The 23,179-nt window shown below is 39.9% G+C and overlaps 1 protein-coding gene across 2 annotated transcripts in view; it reads left to right on the top strand.

Moving 5' to 3' along the window:
* LARGE1 (LARGE xylosyl- and glucuronyltransferase 1) overlaps nucleotides 1-23,179 on the top strand; it is a 272,061-nt gene that overhangs the window by 160,776 nt on the left and 88,106 nt on the right. For both annotated transcript variants that reach the window (XM_066551016.1, XM_066551015.1), the window contains one exon: nucleotides 6,860-7,031. In XM_066551016.1, the coding sequence (XP_066407113.1) occupies nucleotides 6,860-7,031 (172 nt within the window). The remainder of the gene's footprint in view (nucleotides 1-6,859; nucleotides 7,032-23,179) is intronic.

Here is a 23,179-nt window from a genome sequence, read left to right as displayed (position 1 = left end):
TTAGAAGTGACATGAAAGCCCCAGTTCTGTTAGCTTTGTCTTAAATGAAGGCCACATGATTTAAAAACCAATATCTTGCTACTTGTAGTGTTCATAGTAGCAGCAAAGCACTAAGCAAGTAATGAAAAAGCTGTGAAAAACAAGTTGTCAGCTGTGTCTAGAAAGTTATTTATCCAGTCGGAGGAAATAACAATTTTTATTGTTACCTGATTCACACATCAGAATTTCAGGATTGTTCCCCATGCCTAGGATATTTGTAAGGGCTGCCTGAAGCCAGCAGCTACAAAAGACTTTGGCTGGTTTTGCTTCACAGAGATCCCTCCTGCTGGAAGTTCTTTCACCATATAGATTGAGCTGCTTTTCAGATCAGTGTGAGATACAATTCATCTACAACTTGTGCAGATTTAAAACACTCTGTGATTTTGCTGTGGCCTGGAAGTTTTGCTCTGCTTTCTTTTAAGATTTCAAACTTAGTTTATCATGTGACTGATGCAATTTTCAAGGAAGATATTGCCTATATTGAAGTTGTTTAAGAGCAAGTAGATGCCAATTACTTTTGGATATCCATGTTTCCATTGAGTCATTTATTACAAAACCTGATTCACATTTCTCTTTGTTTTAATTAGTCTGTTCTAGATGCTAGGTATTTTTAGTGGTAAAACCTGGCATGAAGGCTCTGGAGAGGCAAAATCTACAGACTGTATTTTCTACTTCCCTCTGCCTTTTCTGTTTTCTTAGTTCTTCTATTTGCTGCTGGCTGTTTCCCCAGCACAGGGAATCTGCAACCATTAGTCTGGATGGTGATGGAATTGGGTTCTGTTTGATCCCATTTATGAGCCCACCTCTGAGATGGGGAGGAGGCATGGAGGTGGCACCTTGTGCCTCAGGGCTGCTGATTCTCAGCCTGGTGCCTCACCCCAGCCAGCCTGACCTACAGGCTCCTGCAAGGCACTGACCTGGTGGTGCTTTTGTGGAGTCAGCCGAGCAGCACGGGTGTCTTTGCTCTTGAGTGGGCAAGGGGATACTATGTCATAGCTCTGCCTTATTTTGATCGATTTTTTTTTCCCCAAGCATACCTAGGAAGATGCGGTGAATGTAGTGACAAAATCAATATGGTATTGGAGGTTGCATTTTTCCAGGATAAAGTGTTTAAGTATATGCTGCCAGGGAAACATTTTATCAGCCAAAATTCCATCTTACCACGCTGAGCGAGGGGCACTTCTTGTACCTCAGAGTGTTCTGTGGTGCTATATATTCTGTGGGACAGTGAGGAATTTCATTAAGTAAATGGCAAAAAAATACTATTTAACAGAGAAGGAGGTCTGACAGGAGCCTTATGAAGTTCAACAAAAAGTGCAAAATTTTGCATATGGGAACTAACCCATGTACCATGACATGCTGAGGGTTGCCCTGCTGGAAAGCAGCTTAGTAGAAAAGAATCTGGGGGACACCAGGTCAAACAAGAGCCAGGAATTTGCCCTTGCAGCAATGACAGATACAACATTGACACCAGGTCAAGGGACTTTTCCCCTCAGCACTGCTGAGGCCACAGAAGGAGGGCTGGGTCCAGGCTGAGTTCTGGGCACCTCAGCACAAGAGAGACATGAAAATAATGGAGAATCCAGCCAAGGACTACTAAGATGATGAAGGGATTGAACCACCTCACATGCAAGGGAAGGTGAGAAAGCTGGGACTGTTCATCCAGAGAAGAGAAGGCTTGGAGGGGGATCTTATCATTGTACATAAATACTTGGAGGGAGGGTGTGAAAAGGACAGAGCCAAGCTCTTGTCAGAATGCCCAGAGACAGAACAACGGACAGTGGGCACAAACTGAGATACAGGAGGAGCCCTCTGAACATCAGGAAACATTATTTTACTGTGAGGGTAACCAAGCACTGGCTCGGGGTGCCCAGTGAGAATGTGGAGTCCCTATCCTTGGACATAGTCAAAAGCCATCTGAACATGGCCACTGGCTCTGGGTGGCCGTGCTTGTCAGGGGGAAGTTGGACCAAATGATTCGCAGAGGTACCTTCAAAGCTTGTTCTGTGATTTTGTGATGCTGTATTGAGTACAACCTATTCATCAGGAAAAGTCAGGATAGAATTTTCTTCTGGTAGGGAAGTAATCAGAAGTCTTTAATGGGGGAAATGCTTTTAGAAGGGAAACTTCTATTTATAGAAAGGAAATGCAGTCTTAAGTTTGTGCAGTTGCTAGCTAAAAGTTTTGAGAGCTTTTTTTAATGGTACTATTATATATCACCTTCCAATCCAAGAAGCATGTAGCAAATCAGGCTATTAGGCTTTCTGTCAACCTCTAGTGCTTCAGAGAAGCTGGTAAACTATAAGAGAAACATTACATACAGTCCTACAGTCCCATATAGCCTTAATTTATCTTTCCTCTGGCTATTGTTTTGATGCTTCACTTTGTGTACATGTAAACATGTATTAAGGTAAGACAGCAAATACATAATTTCTTTTCTTGTGCTTCATCTCACTGCTCTGTTTATCATGATTTTAGTAATGTGGAAAAGAGAAGGGTGAGTGCAGCAAAGTCATATTTGCAAAGTGTCTTGGTATGCAAGACCTTTAAGAGCATGAGGTTTAAATATATTATATATATATAGATATAAATATATATATATAATATAATATATATTATATATTTTATATATATGTTATATATATGTTATATATATAATATATATATTTTTATATATATTATATATATTTATATATTTTTATATATATATAAATATATATATTCAATATAATGAATTGGACTTTTACCAAATATGAAAGTGTATCCTAATTTGATCTAATTCACAGATGAAAAATCCACCAAAATTTATTAACCAACAATAATACCACCAGTAGCTCCAAAATTTGGTGCAACTCACTGCAGGATGAAAATATATATGGGAGCAGTATTGGTATAGAATTCCCCTGGGTTTATATTCTTCAGTAGGTACCTGCCACCATCTACTGTATGGTGCCAGCTACTGAGCTCAGTGGGTGATTGATCTGACACAATACACAAAGTATTGTGTCAGAAGCTCCAAAGTTTTTTGTCCTTCTGTGTTGGTCACTATCATTCTGTTCATGCTGGTACTTGTTTCATGCTAAGTGTGTAAGTCCAAGCCTCCATCCCTTTCAAAGAGGCTGGGGTGACCTGTCCTTGTACAGATACTTCACTTACATCTGTGGAACAGTCAGTATTCACCAGGGAAGCCTGGGCAAGTTGCCCCATCATCTCTTTGTGGGAGAAAAAGAACATATTAAAAAAGTCATGCAGTTCCATAAAGAAGTACAGTGTAAGAGTCAAAGTCTGGCTTGATGTATTTGTGATGACTTGGTACAAGAGTTGTGCTTGGTGATCGTAATGTGTGAGCAATTAGACTCAAGTGTTTTAAAAAATGAAAATACCTAAATGCTTGGGAACGTAGCCACTATACAATTCATTCACAGAGAATGAGCCACCATTCTCCCCTCTCTCAGTCTCTATGTATGAGACTTCTCTGTTAAAAATGACACTAATTTAATGAGCATTTATACATTGGTAGCAGCTGTGAGAAAGCTGAGTCAGGCTGTGCACAGCAATTGTGATTTGGTCAGCTTTTCCCAGAGATTCAGCACAATTAGGGAAGAGAACTTGCTGGTGAGGTATACCTGAACATAGAGACTGTTGCTCCCATCTCTCTGGCATTTATCAGGTGATCAGTTACGTGCTGCATGGAGACTCATGGGCTTGTGATTTTTATATTCAAATAATTTAGATATTTTAGTTTGTTTTCAGTCTTCAATTACGAAAATAATAAAGATGATTCTGATGAAGGACCTTTAGTGAGTAGACTATTTCACTTTAAAGAATCAGTGTCAGTACCAGCTAAATGCTTTTCTTTGCTCTTCTCTCATGAACAAAAACACAGATCTTGAGAGCTAGAGATCCAAGGTGTGGTGTTTCTGCTGAACTAGGAATTACACAAATGGCAAAGTATGTCACACTGTTTTGTTTCACTCTCTTTTACTAACTCTATTTTTTAATATTGCTGATGTATCTTCTAGGAATATTTGTTCTCTGAAGCCAGCTCTGATCTAGCTTGTTAGCATATGATTCACAAACATGCCATATATGGGCCATTTTAACTGTGCTAGGCAAACAAAATTGTATTAAAACTTACAGAAAGTATTTAGACAATATTTAGAAAAATATTTTTTTTGACCAGAAGCCACACTCTTCTTCTCAGAAGGCAGAGTCCCTTCCCCCTGCTCCCTGCAAGGTTTTGACATGATACAGAATAACCTCCAGGTTGTGGCCAAAACCAAGATAAGGACTAAGCACTTGCTCCAACACCGTGCCAGTGTATTTCCTCACGCAATGTGGTGAGCCAGAGAATGAGCCTTCACAGCTCTTTCGTAGCGCAAGGAGTTTTCCTTACCGTGAATTTGGAACTGTTACATTATTCTTGAATAGCAAAGCCATGAAGAAATTACACTGGGGGCTAATTAGGATCTCCGTTTGCATCTTAGTCAACTCTGTATCACAGGAGAAGAAACTGGGGATAAATTGGACTGATTGGGAGTCCAGGTTTCAACATGTCCTCAAATCCAACACATGCTGGCCAGCTGTGATGGACCATTTTGGAACTGGGGCTGCCCCTTTCATTTTTAAAAGTGGTGCCTTCAGACATCAGGATTCAGGATGGCAAGCTTTTGCCTTCTGTGTGCCAGATCAGAAGGAACTGTCAGACATGGGTTTCTTCTCTGTGGTGATACATGGAGAGCAATCCTTTGCTCTCAGGATTCCCAATTTCTAACACCAGATACATGGTGTTAGAAATTGGGAATCCTGAGAGCAAAGAAAATAACTGCACTTTGAAGGTGATTTGCTTTTCCAGCCACCCTTTACCTTCCCTGCTTGTGTCAGGCTATTCATGCAACATATGAACCCCTACCTTATTAAACTTATTTGCATAAGCACAGTGGGTGTTTTTCTGGAGAAATATTTCAGCTAATAAAATGAAGGACATGCCATCCAAAATTAATAACATAGCAATGGGTAAAAGCAAGCTCAAGTCTGTAAATGTCTAACACTTTTAACATGTCAGGTATGACTGGTCTAGCACAAGGATATCAAGTGGCAGATTCAGAACAGTATGGTTTGCAGAAGCAAAGTAGATACTGTTTTGTATAAGTTAAATACAACATGATGTGATGGTCCATTCCAAAAGCCACAATGTGGGAAAGCACGGACCACAAATAAGTAGAGTTGTGAGGGTGTGAATTTGAAATTATCTCTATTACACACAGAAGATATTTCTGGGGAGCATTGAGTTTTCAATAAACCAACCAAAACTTCATGCTTCAGTTTGCACTTTCTGGTTTTATTCTATGAGAATCTGCTTTTCCCGCCTTTCCCCTGAAATTCTTGTCTTTCTCCTTAAAGGTTTGTTCTACTTCCCTCTGTCTTTTTAATGAACTTGGTAGTGGGAGAGAGCTCTGCCCTGGTACAGGAATCCTGAGAATACAGAGAAAAGTTGTGTGCCATTTAAAAGGGAATAGAGGAGGTCAGCTTACATCATCAGAGGCCTTGTTACTTTATATTCAAAAAGAAATGTGCTCTAAGCACCTATTATTAGCCTTTCTTCAACCATGCTTCCAACTTCGAAATGTAGGAACTCACTCTCTTACAGAAGGTCTTCTCTAAGGATTTTGGGGGAATTTTTTTTTTTTGTGCAAATGTTATTTCATAGAATAAAATTTACAATGGCAGTGAATAGATATAAGGTAGTTAAGTAAGAGAATAAATCTCCTCAGTTTTATGAATACACTGAGTTTCTGCCTACTTTCTCCAAAGCGTAACATGCCAGGACAAATCCTGCAATCTGTTTCACTCAAGATTTTGTAGACAAAATACTAATTTAAGTTATTGAGAGCACTACTCCAGGGAAGACATAAAATCTGGGAATTGTAGTGCATGCCTCTTAAAACAAACAAGGAGTTTCAGACAGGGAAATAGGAACTTCTCAAAAATTTCTAATATCCCACTTTAAGCAGAAACTTTTGAAATTTGAGGACTTGAGTCTCACAGAAAGAAAACTAAACACAGCTCATGGAATATCCCAATGTCAAGAGTACAATGCATTATGGAACTTAGCCTCCCAACTTTTATTTTACAAGCTGTACAATTTTTTTTTTAGCTCTTACTGAAGAAATGAAAATGTTTGAGTTTGTCACATTCAGTACATAAAACCAAAAAGTGTGGTTGACAATTTTCTGTAAATTTCTCTACTTTTGAGCATGTCTGTGGGACCTCAGTAGTTTTAAGTTAAAGATGTAAGGCTTAAGGAAAATTCGCATTTGTAAGAAACAATTTTTTTGCAGTTTTCTGGCCCATTATTTCAAATAGGTGGCCTTTTGAAATTCTGACCACCAAATCTATAAAAAAATATAAGGAAAATATCATGCTTGTTACTTCTGCATCAGAGAAAATTTTGAGATGACAACTTCTTTTTTGGTTGAAATTAAAGTAATGTATGATACACCTGAAGTTTTAGACTAAAAATGTATTTCAGTTTTATAAGGATACATGGATGTCTCCAAATGAATTCTGCCAGACCAGAAAGGCTCAACTAATTTTAGTTATATTGTGTGAAGGGGTTGCCTGAAGGAGCTTTTTTTCCCCAAGCTTTCAGAAACTAGTGTATTTCAGCACTTCTGAAGTAAATTTAAATACAGGCTTTTAGATGACTTTCCACCTCAGAGATCTTCCACTATGACAAGAAACTAATTTCAGGAAAATTTTCTCTTTCTAATAAAGATTATTTTTTCTTCCTCTTTCCGACTTCCCATTTCCTGTCAAGTCTGAAGTGTCTTGGATCCCCAACAAACACTACTCTGGGATTTACGGGCTGATGAAGTTGGTTCTGACTAAGACTCTACCTTCCAATCTTGAGCGAGTCATTGTCCTCGACACAGACATTACATTTGCCACTGACATTGCTGAGCTATGGGCCGTCTTTCACAAGTTCAAAGGTATTTTAATGATTTTTTTACTGTCCTTATTTGAGGGGTGGGGGGAGAATGATGAGGCAAGCAATACAGTGTGGGTGAAAGGGCTAGCTGAGATTTTGTTAAATGTTTTCACTCTTTCAGTTTTTGGTGTTTGAATGTAATTGTTCTCTTTGTGATCTCTTTTCTCAATGATATTCTGTATAGATTAATTGGCAACACTGATTGTCTATGTAGTTTGGTTTATTGGTCTGATTATTTGGGGCAGGTGTGAGCCTGACAGTACAGTAGATGATAAAGAATTATGAGCATGCTGTAGTTATGTACTGTTCAATACCTTTTGGAAGAACTTGGGTTTTATTATTTTTTTTAATAATAAAACTTAATTATTACTTTCAATTTAACTGTTCCGTGTAGCCACTGAAAATGAATGAAGTTGGGATCATTCTTGAACCAGGGAGGAAGAAGAAGGGAACAGAATTACACATGTGAATAGAAATAAGTTGCTGTTTGGTCCTCTTAATAAGTTGATAAAGGGGTCTGGATTCTAAGCACCTAAAATAGCTTTCCCTACCTATTCCCATTTCCCACAGCTCCTTGAAAATGTATTTCATAGTCAGTCTGAGAAAGGACACTTTTAGAGTAACTCTATAAGGAGATGATTACAAAAAAGTTCCCCTACTACCCTGTCACAAAGCAGAGCACTTTCTGGCTAGCACACCACTAAAACCATTTAATTCTCCCAGATTCCAGTGTTGCCAGCTGTTCAGAGTCAGAGACATACCCTATTGTTCTCCTCTTGTCCTCAACATATGTATTGCAGTGCTGGTAAGTGCAGAGACAATCCAGCATCCTGCTTGAAAGGTTTACAACCCTGTAAAAGTGTAGCCTTGATGTGTTTCATCATCTCTCTCAAAATCATCTCAAGCTAAGTCAGCCTAAGCAAATGGGAGTATTTATTGAGAGAAGCCAAAATACAGCACTGCATTAGGAGGGAGCCAGGAAAGAGCACGTTTACTGTACTTATCCCCTGCTGAAATCCACAAGGCCTGCTTTTCTCAGTACCCAGCTCTGGGACAGGACCTGTTATTTTCAGCTCTATGTCAAGGACTGGGTTCTAGTGCTTACTTCTTCATGCATTTGTTTCCATTCCCTTCTGTGGATACACTGATGTCTTTTCAGCAAGCCAGAAGCAGTCACCTTTTTGCTTAATTTAATTATTCACAAGCTTCTTTTATTAAGGAATATACAATTTTTCCTCCATGTATTGTTCAGACCTCTTCACCAAGCCTTTTCCTCCACTGAACCTTGAGTTTCTTGTAAACAAACAAATACCCTGACAACCTTAGGTAATATAAATGTATGCATAGAAAGCTGGGCTATTGTACAGTCTCACTGTGTGCAGCTGTCCCATTAATGGCCATATTTGACTGACTACAGTGAATAGCATGTCATAGCAGGAAAAGAAATGTGGATAAACAGAACTTGGGGATAGAGGGCTGCATGGTCAAAGAGAGCAAAATCTGAGTTGAGACAATGAGCGATATTGCCTCCTTGCTTATAATTTCTGTCATAACTTTAATGAAGATCCCTTGCTTTTATTACAGGGTGGATAAAACCAAGCATAAAGACTGCTTGTAAAAAGAGGATTATGGAGTAGAGGTAGATGTAAGGCAGAAAATATGGAAATATGGAGAAGAATAATTAATGGATGTAAAATGTGTGTGCAAATCAGTTTTCATTGAGCTAGGCAAGAATGTTTGTCTGATCAGAGCTGTGAAAAACTCTAACTTACACATGGAGACAGAATCCCTGTATTGCTGCCCTCTTAACATACATAGCACAACTCCCAAATAAATGATTTTGTAAGTTGTCCCGTGTTCTTTTCAATTCCAGCTGATCACCTGCTTCTCCACAGTTTTTTAATCTTGGCAATAAATTGGTCAGTGTCTACATCTGCTCATCTCCCAGGCAGTTGTGCACAAACAAATGAGTAGATGAGACAATGCCGTAGCTCCAGGTGTTGAGCTGGGATGGGAGAAGACTTTGGATCCTAAATGCTGCGGAGGAGAGAGGAAGTGTCCAAGCACAGGCTTGTTCTCCAGCCCTTGTCATAGGCTGCAGTTCCATTAGCAAAGGGGACTTTGATGAGAGTTGAATGTTTAGGGTAAGAATCAGAGGGAGAGCCAACAAAGCAAATACCATGGTGAGAGTCTGTTGTAGGCCACTCACCTGGGATGAGGAGGCAGAAGAAATATTCTGTAAGCAGCTGGGAAGTCTCACAGTTGCTAGCCCTTGTTCTTGTGGTGAGCTTGAGCTTACCAGAGAGGTAAGTTGAACTTACCTAGCAGAGGTCTGCTGGAAATACAACACAGGGGAGAGGAAACAGTCCAGGAAGTTCCTGGAGTGTGTGGAAGATTATTTTCTGACCCAGCTGGTGAGGGAGCCAGCCAGGGGCAGTGCCTGGCTGAATCTGTCAGCAGATCTTGCTAACCAGGGAGGTCCCAGTGTGCTGGAGATGAATAAATGCAATGTCCATTTGCAGAAGGGGCCGGAAGGAGAATCTGGGGAATTAAAGGCCTATTGGCCTGACCTTGGGGCCAGGGAAGATCATGGAACAGGTCACCTTGAGTGCTGTCCTGCAGCATGTGCCAGATAACCAGGGGATCGAGCCCTGTCAGCATGGGTTTGTGAAAGACAGGTCCTGCTTGACGCACCTGAACTCCTTCTGTGACAAAGGTGGCTCTCCTTAGTGGATGAGGGAAAGGCTGTGGGTGTTGTCTACCTAAACTTTAATCAAACCTTTGACATGGTTTCCCACAGCATTCTCACAGAAACTGGCTTCCCATGGCTTAGACGTGTTTTCTGGATAAAAACCTGGCTGGATGGCTGGGCCCAGAGAGTGGTGGTGAATGGAGCTGAACACATTTGTCAGCCAGTCACTGGTGGTGTCTCCCAGGGCTCAGTGTTGGGGCCAGTTTGATTTAATATCTTTGTCAATGATCTGGGTGAGGTGATCGGGTGCACACTTAGTCAACACCGAGTGGGAGTGTTGATCTGTTGGAGGGCAGGAAAGCTCTGGACAGGAAGGATCTGGACAGGCTGAATCTATGGGCTAAGGCCAGTTCTGTGAGTTCCAACAAGGCAATGTGCCAGGTCCTGCACTTGGGTCTCAACAGCCCTATGCAGCACTACAGGTTTGGGGCTGAATGGCTGGAAAGCTGCCCAGTGGGAAAGGATCTTTGGGTGCTTGTCAGCAGCAGCTGAACATGAGCCAGTGTGGGCCAAGGTGGCCAAAGAAGGCCAATGGCATCCTGGCCTGTATCAGCAATAGCATGGCCAGCAGGACCAGGGCAGGGATTGTTCCTCTCTCCTCAGCACTGGTGAGGCCACACCTCAAGTCCCATGTTCATTTCTGAGCCCTTCACTGCAAGAATGACATCGAGATGCTGGAGCATGTCCAGAGAAGGGCAGCAGAAAATTTCTTAACAGAAAGGGTTGACAAGCATTGGAACAGATTGCCCAGGAAGTTGTCACCATCCCTGGCTGCATTTCAAAGCTGTGTAGATGTGGCATGTAGGGACAAGGTTTAGTGGAATGGACTTGGTAGTGTTACTTTGATGGTAGGATGTAAAGGTCTTTTTCAACCTAAATGATTGTATTGTTCTATCATTCAATGGAAATGGAAGGAAGGGCAAGTAATTTGGAGAGATATGATACTCTTTTACTGCTTTGTAAATGTTTGGCTTAATTCTGTGGTGATTCTCAATTTTTCTGAAGTGTCTTTCTATTTCTTCGGCCTGCATTACAAAAGATTGTCTCATGTCAAGAGCCCCAAATATTCCTCCAAAGGATATTTTACTAAACTAATGTTTTAATCTCTTCCTTGTTTCCCTCACAGAAGTCCCTGGTAAGTTCGTGAAGATTTCTTGGGGGCAATCTAGAATGTTTGTTGAAATATTACATAAACAGAAGTACAATAAAACTCCTATGAAGGGAAATGCTAGTCTCCAAAGGAACCTCTCATGACACCCAACCCCAGTTAGGAGGGCAGCTTTAGACCCACTGGGTCTCCTTCTAGAGATGCTTCAACAACCAGTTGCTGGCTAGAAGGCACCATTATAAACCTGCCTACACCAGGATGCTTTTTGTGCAAATTAAAGAATTTTTCACATCAGTGCAGGAAAGGCAAGAACTTCTGTCTCCAGGTTGCTGCAACATAACTGATGAGGCAGTCCAGAATAGCCTTTTCCAAATTGCAGCCACACACAGAGGGAAGGTACTAGAGTCTGTGATTCTTTCTGTGCCTGGGAAGAGTTTTCTTCCCAGCAAAAACAGTGATGAAGGGAAACCAGTAGCTCAGATTCCTTTTTTTTCGGACACCATGCTTGGAAGAATCTCATATTCAGGACTGTCTTGTAATCTAACCAGGTCTGATTTGCTGTGTAGAAGGGCCTACAGTATGTTTTAAACAGCACCTGCAATACCCAAAGTCCTTGTTCTGCAAAGTTTCTTATTCCAGTTATCTTAAGAGTTGCTGAAAAGATCAGACCCTTACATAGTAATTTAATATTTTAGGTGGTAAAGGTACTACTCCATTCACTCTGTAGATGGAAAAAAGGCAGTAGGATTTCTTTGTAAATTATTGCTCTTCTGCCCTTTCCTGATAAGCACTTTGCATATGCCCTTAGAATAAGTGATCCAGCTGTTCTGTAGCAGAGTACAGAAATTTAAAAATCTCTTCTTTGAAATGGCAACCTAAGGCTTTGGGAGAAATTCACACCTCTCTTTGGTAGCCTGAAACAGTGTCTCGAGCAATGTAACATTTAACAGTTTCTCTTAGGAGCCAGTTGGGGATTGTGTAATTATTAATAGTTTTATATGCAAACTTCAATGTCTATGCATAAATATGTCTTTGGGAACCAGTAACTTTCAAGAGGCATATTCAGCTTTTCAGCTGGGGTTTGAGCATTTCTGCTTTAGCCTCATTCTCCAGTACTCTATAGATAGGTAGAATATTTTCCTTTAGGACTGAGATATACCTCCAAAATATTGACTTCAAAGGTTTGAGTCTGCAGCCAGTCTGGTGAAGATAACCTGTCGTGCATGTTTTCTGTGACTTAGTTGACACTGATTATGTCTCCTATTCATCTTTCATTAGATTTTGACAGTTCTAAACTTGAGAAAGTAGCTAGCCTAAGGGCAGAAGTGTGGGACTGTGGATCATAGTGTATTCTTGGATGAAGTGTTGCAGAGTGTTTCAGACAACAAGGATTAGTAACCAATATGTTTTTATTGCAGAAACTGTGGAAACTCTTCTGAGAAAACAAGGAGTCCAAAGCTATGTTCTGTGCCATCAATCTTAAAGTTCTTTTAAAGGCCACACCTGCTAGTTGTTTCATTATTCTTACTCACCCAAACTTCTGGTCCTGCAGTGTGGATCCTTTTTTTCCAAGGTTTTGATTTTTAATTTTACTGGGTGTTAAATATGGATTCTCAGGATTGAATTTATTTGCGACCTGACAACAACAGTCATCATAATTATATGTCTTAGAAGTTGCAGTTTCAGCCTGGATCACAGTCTCTGTGCGCTGGGTGCTCTTCGTGTAAGTAGCAAGAGACTCTCTTCCTGCTTTACATTGTCAGGTGACAATTCCTGTGTCTTGTTCCTTTAGGATATTGCTTTGCATGAGTCACAGCTGGGACTCACAAATGAGACCTGAATAATCCCTGTAGAGATCAGTGTTGAGGAGCTCTGTGTTAAATTGAATGCTACATCAAAGGGCGTTATGATATTTCTAAGTACATGTCAAAACTCAGAGGTTTTATTGAACAGTGATGTCTTACTACTACTGCATGTTAGCCTCACAATCCAGCTAGCTGATACAATGAATATTTTAAGTGCTTTTAAACAACAGAGACTGGGTAATATCCAACTACTGCATTTCAAATAACTCTACTCATAATCACCCAGAGAACATAAGCTACCATTGGTGTTCATCTGTGCAAGTAAGTCTTCCCTGGAAAGCTGACATTCCATTAACCAAGCACACAAGGAGGAGAAATGGCACAATTGACAGGAATAGTGAGATTCACATGTTCATACTTTGCATGAGTAAAAACATGCTATAGAAGCTGTTTGCTTTGTGGCAGGAGCTCAAATAATGATAAAAATCCATACTGACATCATAAATACCAGAAAAGGTCAGCAGCGATTTTGGTGCAGGATCAGGTGCCCAGAGCTAAAGAGGGACTGGCACACAGTCAATCCCAAACTTGAAATTTGCAAACACTCAGCATGTGGGTGCTTTGGCATATTGCTCTGCAGAAAGCCTGAGGTAACAGTCTAGGTTCATATTATTTTTGCAGCTTCTTCAGGAAAAAGTGCAAACAAACAAACAAACAAGAAAAAAAAGGAAAAATCATAACCCTCACAAATTTAAGCATCTTGTGTAGGGATTTTAGTAATTATATTCCTACAAGAAGTATTATACATTAGGTTGCAATGTCAAGTGCATGCAGAACTTTTCATTTGTATGTGAATTTAGCATGCCGGAAAGTGAGATGCTGATGGCACTGGTGAGAGGCAGGCAGAGTCAGCAGGTGCTGTATAAATTTCCCTGAATTTGGCTCTATCAGTGATGCCCTGTTTTAATAAACTATACCTGTCATAGCCCTTGACTCTCCTGCAATGATTGTGCTTTTTATAGGTGTGCTGTTCTTGTGATGATGTAAAATACTTGGTTGTTGCCAAGATTAAAATTTAAAATTCATTGACACCTATGGCTCAAGGCAGGATTTGAGCCACAGAATTGATTCTGGGTAGGTTGTGTACTTAAGTCTGTCAGTTTACACTGAGTAAATCATTAAAGCTTCCAGATGATTTTGAGACAGGATATCTGCAGGCTGACACAGTGCTCACGTTAAATCCTGCAGAGATCTTTCTGTTTCTTCTGGTCAGTAAAACAGGCTTTCTTTTCTTACTAATCAAGAGGAAGACATTAGCAGCATGCACCTTAGTGTGTATAAAATCCATGGTATGAGTCAGTCTTTTTGTGAAGGAAACAGGATCATATTGTAGCAGAGTGCATTAACAAAATTGTCAGGCAGCTATTAAAATAGCTTAAAATTATCTGAATTTTTATAAGTGTCTAAAAAGGCCGAATGGCACTTGTCTCTGCTCATAAAAGAAACATCTGTTAGCTTCTGAAAGATTTGTGTAAGTATTTATTGGTTAGACTACAGTGCATAGCTCATCCTAGGGTTATCAGACAAATGAAATACAGTTTCTCTTTGAAAAGGTCCCTGTGGAGGCTCTATCTGCTTAAGAATTTCCATTCTTGATTCTTATATTGTGGTGCATTCTTCTTTTTTGCTACAGAATCTTTGAAGCTTCATTGATAGAGAATTCTGTAAGTTAGCTATAGCTGATAGAAATATTGAGGGGTGTTGTGCTCCAGTGTCTCACAATGCTGTCATCATCTGTGTGTGAAACTAGGAGAATACTGATTTGTTTTGGTAAAAAGAGAAAGAAAGTAAGGGGTTAGGATATTTGGGGGAAAAAGACAAGTTTCTAACTGTGATTGGGGGTTAATTTTGGTGACTGTAATTAGGAGAGGATCAAACAAAGAGGTGGTGCTTGCTGATTCTGTGGGTCTGGGGAGGAACGCTTCTCTCTCTCCACACTTGACAAATAAGCTGAGTGGATGGAAGTTCTTTTTTTTTCTTTTTTTTTCCCCCTAATTGCAGTTTGCTTTGCTGTGGTATTCCTTTATTGGGAAGCCAGTATGTGAGAAGGTTGACCTCAGTAAATGAGCTCCAAGGGAGAGAGTTTATTATATGGATCAGCATGTGCACATTCTAGTTTATGGATTTTAATGTGACAAGGGACATAATCAGAAAATTCTGATTATGAATTGCTGCCAAAATAGAATGGCTGCAGTTTCTGAAACATCTGTAGTTCTATTTTAGCTGAATGGTTCTTTGTCTGTTTCTGCCATCAGGCAGAAATGTTTAGAGGTGAAAGGCCAACCGTGCATAGAAATAGGGTATAACTCATGGTGGGGTAAATTGTAAAATAAAATAAAAGATCTGAGTTCTTTATTTTTCCATTCTGATTTCCAAGGGATACCCTTTGGTCATGTTTTCAAGCTTTTTCCCATGGAAGATAGAGATGTTTTAATTATAAATGAAAACTGGTATTTTCTGTTCTCTTTTGATACCACAACTGGAGATTTTAGAATAAAAACTCTCCACATGCTACAAGATTTGTAATAAAATTTTGTTTGTAACACTGTAATTTTGAGGACTTTTTTCTACCTTCTCAACCTCAGTTTAGTGCTTTTTCTACATTATTGTTCTCCAGTCTTTGTTAACCTGCCAGTCATTCTACAGCTGTCTTTTTGGCTTAGATGCTGTGATGTATCAAACACCCAAACTAAACATTGTATGACTCACACAGTGTTAAAGAAAAAAAAAAACCAGTTTCTCTTCTGAGCTCTTTCTTCAGGATTTAAAGAGACTTTATTAATCTCCAGTACTCCAGCTGTGGAGAATGGACCTAGAGCTTTTTTGAACTGCCTTCCAAATATTTATTAAGAGAAATCAGGGCAGAGCATGGCATCAAAGGAGCAAAGTGCATATCCCCATCTCCCTTGACTAGCAAAAACTGTGCCTCCTCAGAAGCTAGAAAATCCAGCTCCCACAGGGTGCAGACTTGCAGAAGGAGCATTTTTGCTTTGCATGTTCGTTATTGGCAGAGGAAAATGTATTTCTGGGAATGAGATGCCAGTAGGCTATGCTAAAAGGAAAATATATGAGAACAAGGGGTGGGAAGAAACCAAGGAGGAAAATAATAACTCCCCCATCCAAACTAAAAAGGAGACATCAATCAGGAGTTGCTGTCCACCACTAAATGTTTTAGGCTGATTGCTTTCTCCTTTAGTCTGTTCACATTCTTCTGCTTCCTTTCAAGTGCATTCAGTACCCCTGCCCTGTCAATTTACAACTTATTTAATTATATTTTGTTTAGAGTGCTATTAACAAAACCCCAGACATTGGGTGGAGCACACAAATTAAGCTCATATACTAATCCCTCTTCATTCCCTGGGTGACAGTAAAGCAGAGCAAGTGCATGAGCAGGCAGTGAATATGGAGGGAGTAGCAGCCTGTCCAGGAGTTATTAATATCTAATGATAAGTTACTTCTGCATGTGGGAAAAAGCCAGGTGGAAGAGACACATGGGTCATTCACCTAACAAATGAAGTTTACTCTAAAATTTGATAGTTGTATTAATAGGACTAAAGAAAGAATGATATTTAATAGCTAGATTTCCCTGCCTAAGGCCCTCATTCTAATCACGTGCAATCTATCAAGCACATACACTTTTCACTGCTCTCTGTGACATGCATTGTAATAACTTGATACTCTGTTTTCTCCCTCTCCAAACCAGGCACATTCTCTGAACCTACCTTGTTCTGCATTAGCAATCCATATTTTTAAGGACCTCAGGCCCCATTTCCAATTACAAATCTCTCATTCAAGATTTCACCTTTTTGGTTTTATGCTGCAAATTATGCCTGTAATATTGTCCTTGGCAGCACATGGATTTGCATAGAGTAAAGTGGTGTAGAGAATATCTGTCTCTCAGGTTCAAGCTGGAAGGTAGCACATATTGCCCAGAGGTCAATGGCATGATTATCCCATCAGCAGGGTGAGTGCATGGTATTGCTCTCTGCACAGCCAGGGAAGAGGAAAATGTGTGTACAAAATTAAACCAATTTATTACATAACTGCACTAAGACTGTGTACAAATGTACCATGAGCAAAACCTGGGAACAGCTACATGAACTAGAAGTCAGACATGTAAATGAAATCAATAATCAGTCCAATTTAGTGGGAAAAGTAGAACCTCCACATGCTTCTTTTTTCCAATTAATTTAGAGAATCAGGGATGTTTGAACCCCTTATTTTAATCCTAGCAATCGAAAAGGAAAAAAGTTAACTCGGTCTGTAATGGACCACTTCACTCTGCATCTCTCAAGGGTCTTTATTTTACTTGAATTTGAAACTGGCTCCATTCCATGTTCTTTGCAGTAATCTCTAGCTGCATTTAGCATGGGCCAAGCAGTTTGATTAAACAGAGGAACATTACTCCCTCTGACTCCTCAAGGTAAATATTTTTTGTCCTTTGAGATACTGCTAACAACAAAAAGAATTTTGTCCTAGTCCTTCTAGATGCATACCAAAAGGTGATTGATAAACATACAGTATGACTTGAGGACAAAATTTTTTTTGTCCCCACAGCTTTTCTGTATTCATATTTTATTTCCTACATTTAGTCACAGTGAAATTCATAGTCCTGAAAAGAATTTGGACCTTTAGTGCAAAATCCATAGTTGCAGTAAATTTTGCCCAAGTTCATGTCAGTAAAAGAGATGCACATTAGACATTTTCTGGTGAAAAGTGAGGCCAGTTCCTTTTTCCTTTGCAATAACAAATAATACTAATACTAATGCCTAAATACTTAAAAGAGTCTCAAAATCTAAGCTGATGGTATTCCTGCTTTGGTGTAACACAAACCCTGTGTCAGCTGCTTCTGGTATGTGTGGTTCTGGGATTCATTCTGGAGCTGGGACTGAACATGTCAGCAGAACAGATTCTTGAAAACCATTAACTGCTGGCACAACCAAGTGAAATCCTGAAGCTACTTATGTCTGTGTTTGGGGATGCAGTGGTTTTTTCCTCTCTGCCTAAGGACTGGCAGAGCTGTCAAGTAAGTACTGTTCTGACATACCAAGGGAGTTTGTGTGGTGGGAACAGAGGTGGAGGTGGATAGCAAAGGAGGTGATACAGCATTCAGTGTTGATGTTGACAAATGTGTCAGAGCATGAACCATCTGAGGATCTAGCACATGCTTACTGCTTCTGCCCTGCTGAGATGTGTGACTTGAAGCAGGTCTTGAAGCCCTACAGCAAAGTGAGCCATCATACTTTTTCTCTTTCAAAATTGTCCTTGGCTGACTCAATGCCACCACTCTTCTGTCATCAGCACTAAATGTCTGCCAGTTTATGTTCACAGCAACTTACTGAAATGCACATCGCCTCTGAAAGTGGCACAGGGTTTCCTGAATTTCATTCATTGTCTTCCTGCACATGTTCTGCTTAATAGACAGTAATGCTTTTTTTTTTTATGTGCTTCAGGATACCATTATTGCAGGTGAAAAGTGACTTCTCTAGGGCTTTGCCAACCTGCTGCAGAGTCATACTGGCACCAATGTTTGACAGTACTTGGAGGTTCACGCTCATTCCCATACTACTAAGAAATGATGATATGAATGTTGTCGCACTGGTGTTCTAAAATCCTGAAAGAGTGCATCTCATCTGATAAGAACTGCCTTTATCAAACGTTGGAGTGAACAGGATGCTGCTGACTTGCTATCAGTAAAGAAGTCTAGTTGCTGTATTCCCTGCTTTATGTAAACATTCCTGCTTTGAACTTACAGCTTATTTTTTTACTAACTAAATAAAGATATGAATAGTTGGAACAGCAATCTTTAAATATGTTCTCCTTTCAACTCTAACCCCCTGTTATGGGTCACAAGTAGTAGGTTGGGTGACCTCAGACAGATCTGATGTGCACAAGGACTGAAGTGGTAAGCAGGGCAGCAAAGGGATGCTCTTCTGGGGTATCAGTTTTGAGGCACCTCAGCAGATTTAGAAGAGGATGTTCACACACAGACAATTCTACTGTTTTGTTCATTTAATTCTTTCAAATGTAGTAATGGGAAGTGGATAAAACTTCATAGATAAAGGAGAAAGCAACGTGGAAATTGAATAGAGCGAGGATACTGAGCAGGAAGAAGGAATAGGAAAAGGGAGAGGTGGCAACATATCCCAAGTTAGTTGAGATGGTATATCTTGAAACCTACGATTATTTAAGAACACCATATATCACAGTAAATTTCTGTGAAGCTATATAGAGGCAAGCACACATATCTAGAATTTTTCTGCATTTTCTTGGCAGTGACATCTGGCTATAAAAAAAAACCACTTGGTGAGGAGATAATGAAGTACATAGTAACATTAAGGAGTTAGCACAGCATTTAATTCAATGTAATTTTGGCCTGTCCCTTCTACCATCCCCTCTTAGCTGCAGTCAGCAATTAGTCTACTGTCACTGCCACCACCTTTTTATTTGTGTTGTCTATGGTGCCAGAGGTTTGTTTATGTACAAGCACTTCTAGTCATAGTTTTATTTAAAAGAGTGGTAAGATTCTCCACACACCCATTGCTGTGAAGCCAAGAGGTTTTCTTTATCTTCCTAAAGTGTTTTGATCACTGTAACATTCAATCTAGGTTTTGTGGGGGGAAGGACAACTGAGAATTATTTATAAAATTGAGAAGAGTAGTGATGAAGCTCTGTTTCTGGGCTTTTTTTTTTGCTTTGGTTTTATGCTATTGCTTTTAAAGATTTAGTTGCCATAACAACTCAAAGCTGTCCTGTATTACCATAGAAACGTGCTGTTGTGGGTGACAGTTTTTATGAGAATCTTTTTTTTTCCTTCATGTAATGTATTTAACGCTGGCCTTTTGCAGGTATATCACAATACACTACAGCGGTTTCAGAAAGTGTCAGAATGACATAATAGGCAACAAAAATGAGGCATATGCTTAAACCCAGGAAGAAAGTCTGGTGTCATGGTTGACTGAGAACAGAAAAAGAGTAAAAACAAATTCCTGTTGCTTAACTTGGAGGTCAGAAGTATTAAGCTTAAAGCAGGGCTGGCTAATCAGTCTACATGAGTAAATACTCAAAAAACCCCTAACAAAACAGGAGTTAGGGCTTTGATTGTGTACCGGGGAATTAGTGTAAAAACAACTTGCCATGATAATTGTCAATGTGAAATTATGGGGCTTCTCTAAAGTTCTCTGCATGGGGCTGCTCCGTGAGACTGTTGGGAGGCTGAAGTGAGAATTGCAGAATGAGGCAGCCTCTCACAAAGCCGAGAGGGGTTCCTGCTGAGAGCTGGCTCCAGCTGCATACTGATAGCCTGCAAGCCTCAGGTGCTGGCTGGGACCTGGCAAGTCCCTAAATTGTTTGTGATCTCTCTGTATTGAGGACTTTTGCCTCTTCCTTTGTGATACCTTTAATGGCTGTGCTCTTCAGAGCCTCTTGGTTTTGAAAGGAATGGAGCTTTTCTTTCCACTAATCTGCATTTCCATCTACTCATTGTGTAACTGTCCAGAGCAGTGGACCACTGGAGCATATCAGCTCTCCTAAGGTCTGATAGATTACTGGGCATCTTTGCTATCAAACTTCAAATTGAAGTTACGGACCCATTGCAGACCATGTACTCTGCCCCAGTAAACAGAGTGCACAGTACAGGTTCATAGTCTTGTGACAAGCCACACAACTTCTTTGGAAAGAGAATAGAGAAGCATAGTCAGACAGCTGTGGAGATTGTTATTGATCACTATTTTTATGGGGAGGTACAGGTCTATCAGTTTCCTGTAATCAGTTGCATCAATGATGAAAAAAATTTCATTCCTGGATATGCATGTTTTAAAGAACAGAAAAGTTTCCAGCTGGGATGTTGCCAAGGTCAAGGAGATAGCAGGAATTGCTTTACAGTTATGCTTTATGGTTTCTGACCCCTCTGTAAGCCTAGACAAGTCTGCTATTACTTCCTCTCATTTGACCCTCAATTATCCAGTCCTGCTTTCTGAATGCCTGCCCCTAACATGTTCAGAGAAGTGATACCCTAGAATGGTTCTCGCCCTTAATTTTCATTGTATTGGAAAGCCCCTCCATGATCTTGAAGTTTCCAGATCAGATGTCTTCCATCTAATCTAAACAGGATTTACTGGACATTATTTCCTTCTAGTTCTTCTTCAAATCCTTTTTCCAGTCAAAAATTTTCAAATTTAATAATCAATGCTTAAATGTTGTAAATACTTACTTCTCCTTTTTCTTTATCTCCTCATAACATTGATGTTGATTTCTCCTCCATGAAAAAAATGTAGCCAGACTTCAGAGGGACTTCTGTACTGCCTTGAAATTAGTACCTGTTTCAGTTAAATTACTGAATACTTACCACCATGCAATATGATTTCTACTCTTTTTTTTTCCCTCACTTGCTTGAGATTGCTGTCTGAGATAAACTCAGGTAAAGAAGCAAGATTGCAGTGTCAGGAATCATGTTGGGGGGGGAATCTAGATCTGGATCTGGAATATGTACCTGTTCAGAGGGAGAATTTGGGGAGATTTCCTTTTAAAGTGAAGCAAAGGTAAGGAGGGGCTGGAGGTTGCAGTAGGCTCTTTGCAAACCCTGTAATGAAGCAGATGTTGGCCTAACCCACTGTATTCCCCTGGGAGTGTCAGGATATTGGCAATAAAGAACATAGAATCAGTACCACCTTGCCTTAGCCAGTACAGTTGGTACTGGGTAAGCATGGGCAGCAAAAATGACACTTAAATATCAGTGTGCTTCAGTAACAAGAGTTCTTCATGTGCTTCAGAGCTGTTTTGTCATTGGGAGTGTGACACCAGTGTTTGAGCTGCCTTGTTTTTCACCTTTCTTATGGTTTACAACCTGTTTCATGTCTTCCCATCACCATGTGTTTTTAACAGAGCTCTGAGGTCCATCTGCAGTTTCTTGCTCGAACACACTCTCTGAAATTGTGAGGCACACTTCACCAGAGAGCCAGTTCTGTACTTTCCCCAAAAAGTAGAAAACCTTGCCCCAAGGTTACCCAAAAGGTAGAAAATTATGAAGTGCAGACTTACTAATGAAGGTCACTGTTTAGTGATACAATAAATAAAAGACTAGAAATGGAAATGTCATAGCTGCCTAGCACTAAGTGGTATCTGATATAAAGTCACTGATTCTTTTTTTTTTTTTTTTTTTCTAAAATACTAATGGATTAACTATTGTGAGAAACCTTACCATGGATCAGACACCATCTGTCTTTCCGTAGTAAGCCTAAAGTCAGCCCAAGCTCCAAATCATGGGTTCTGGCTAATGCAATAGAAATGTCATCTGTGCCCACATTTGACTGTATATGAGGTTTGCTCTGCTGGGTGATTCAGTCATGAACAGAACCTGGGTACTAATGAGCTTGGAGCCATGGCTGGACTGGGGCTTGGACTAACTTGGTTGGAATATATTGTCCTAAGGTACCTTGCTATGTAGCTCTGGCTTTCACGCTGAAGGCAGATGGGAATGCAAATTTCTTGTGATGAAGTCTGGAAGGCAGATTCTAAAGTAGAAGAAATTTGATTTTCATTATCCCAAGCTGTGATTAGTCTTAATTTATCCCTTGGTAGAATAGGAAGATGTTTAATAATTTCTCTAACAATATGTAAGGTTTCCAGGTTGTCAAAATTAAGAACTAAAGATTAGTTTAGTAATCTCTGGAAAGTGTGTTGAGACCTGGAGAACACCTTTCATTATTTTTGTCCCCTTGTGACCAATGCTTGACAAAGCAGTGATAAACTCTGAAGGAATTTGCAACTAGAGTAGAAAGCAGAGATAGGAGAGCTGTCATTTAAGGCTGAGGGCTTTTCAGGGGAGAAAAAAATAAAAATCATGCTTACACGTCCACCTCTGCAAAAATGCACTGGGGATATGCTTCTTTAGATGTCCAAAATAGCTGATACTTTTTGTTCCTCTCTCCAGAGACTTCCTCTGTCTGGCCTAGCTGTCAGGCAAAACATGAGCTTGTTCCAAGGAGCTTTGTAGCTCTAATGTCTTGTTCATAGTCCATTGTGAAAGGGCAAAGAGGAGGCAAACTCCTTCAGATGAGTCAGGATAAAGAAATGTCACAAGTGTTTTATTAGCCTGAAAGCTTGAAGCACCCTTACCAATTCCAATGCTCATTTCTGGCCCTGCAAGTGGGATTAGTATCTCTTAGCAGTGTATTGAAATCAACTGAATCCAGAAACTGCCATGAGTGAAATTGTAAAAAATTAGTACTAATGATACTTGAGGAGGAAGACAGGTGTAGTTGCATCACAGTTTTCCCTTATAGGCTTAGAATATATACAAACTGAAACAAGTTACTTAAATATATGTTACAGTTGTATTTCTAGTGCTGTTGCTGAGGAGGTATATTGAGATTGCATGGTGTTGTAACTATTTTGCCTCAGATCTCACAGAAATTTAACAGTAA

This window comes from Molothrus aeneus, chromosome 5, assembly GCF_037042795.1.
Source record: "Molothrus aeneus isolate 106 chromosome 5, BPBGC_Maene_1.0, whole genome shotgun sequence".
Classification (NCBI taxonomy): domain Eukaryota; kingdom Metazoa; phylum Chordata; class Aves; order Passeriformes; family Icteridae; genus Molothrus; species Molothrus aeneus.
The sequence above is the reverse complement of the archived record's forward strand: the minus strand, read 5'-3'. Positions and strand labels throughout refer to the sequence as shown.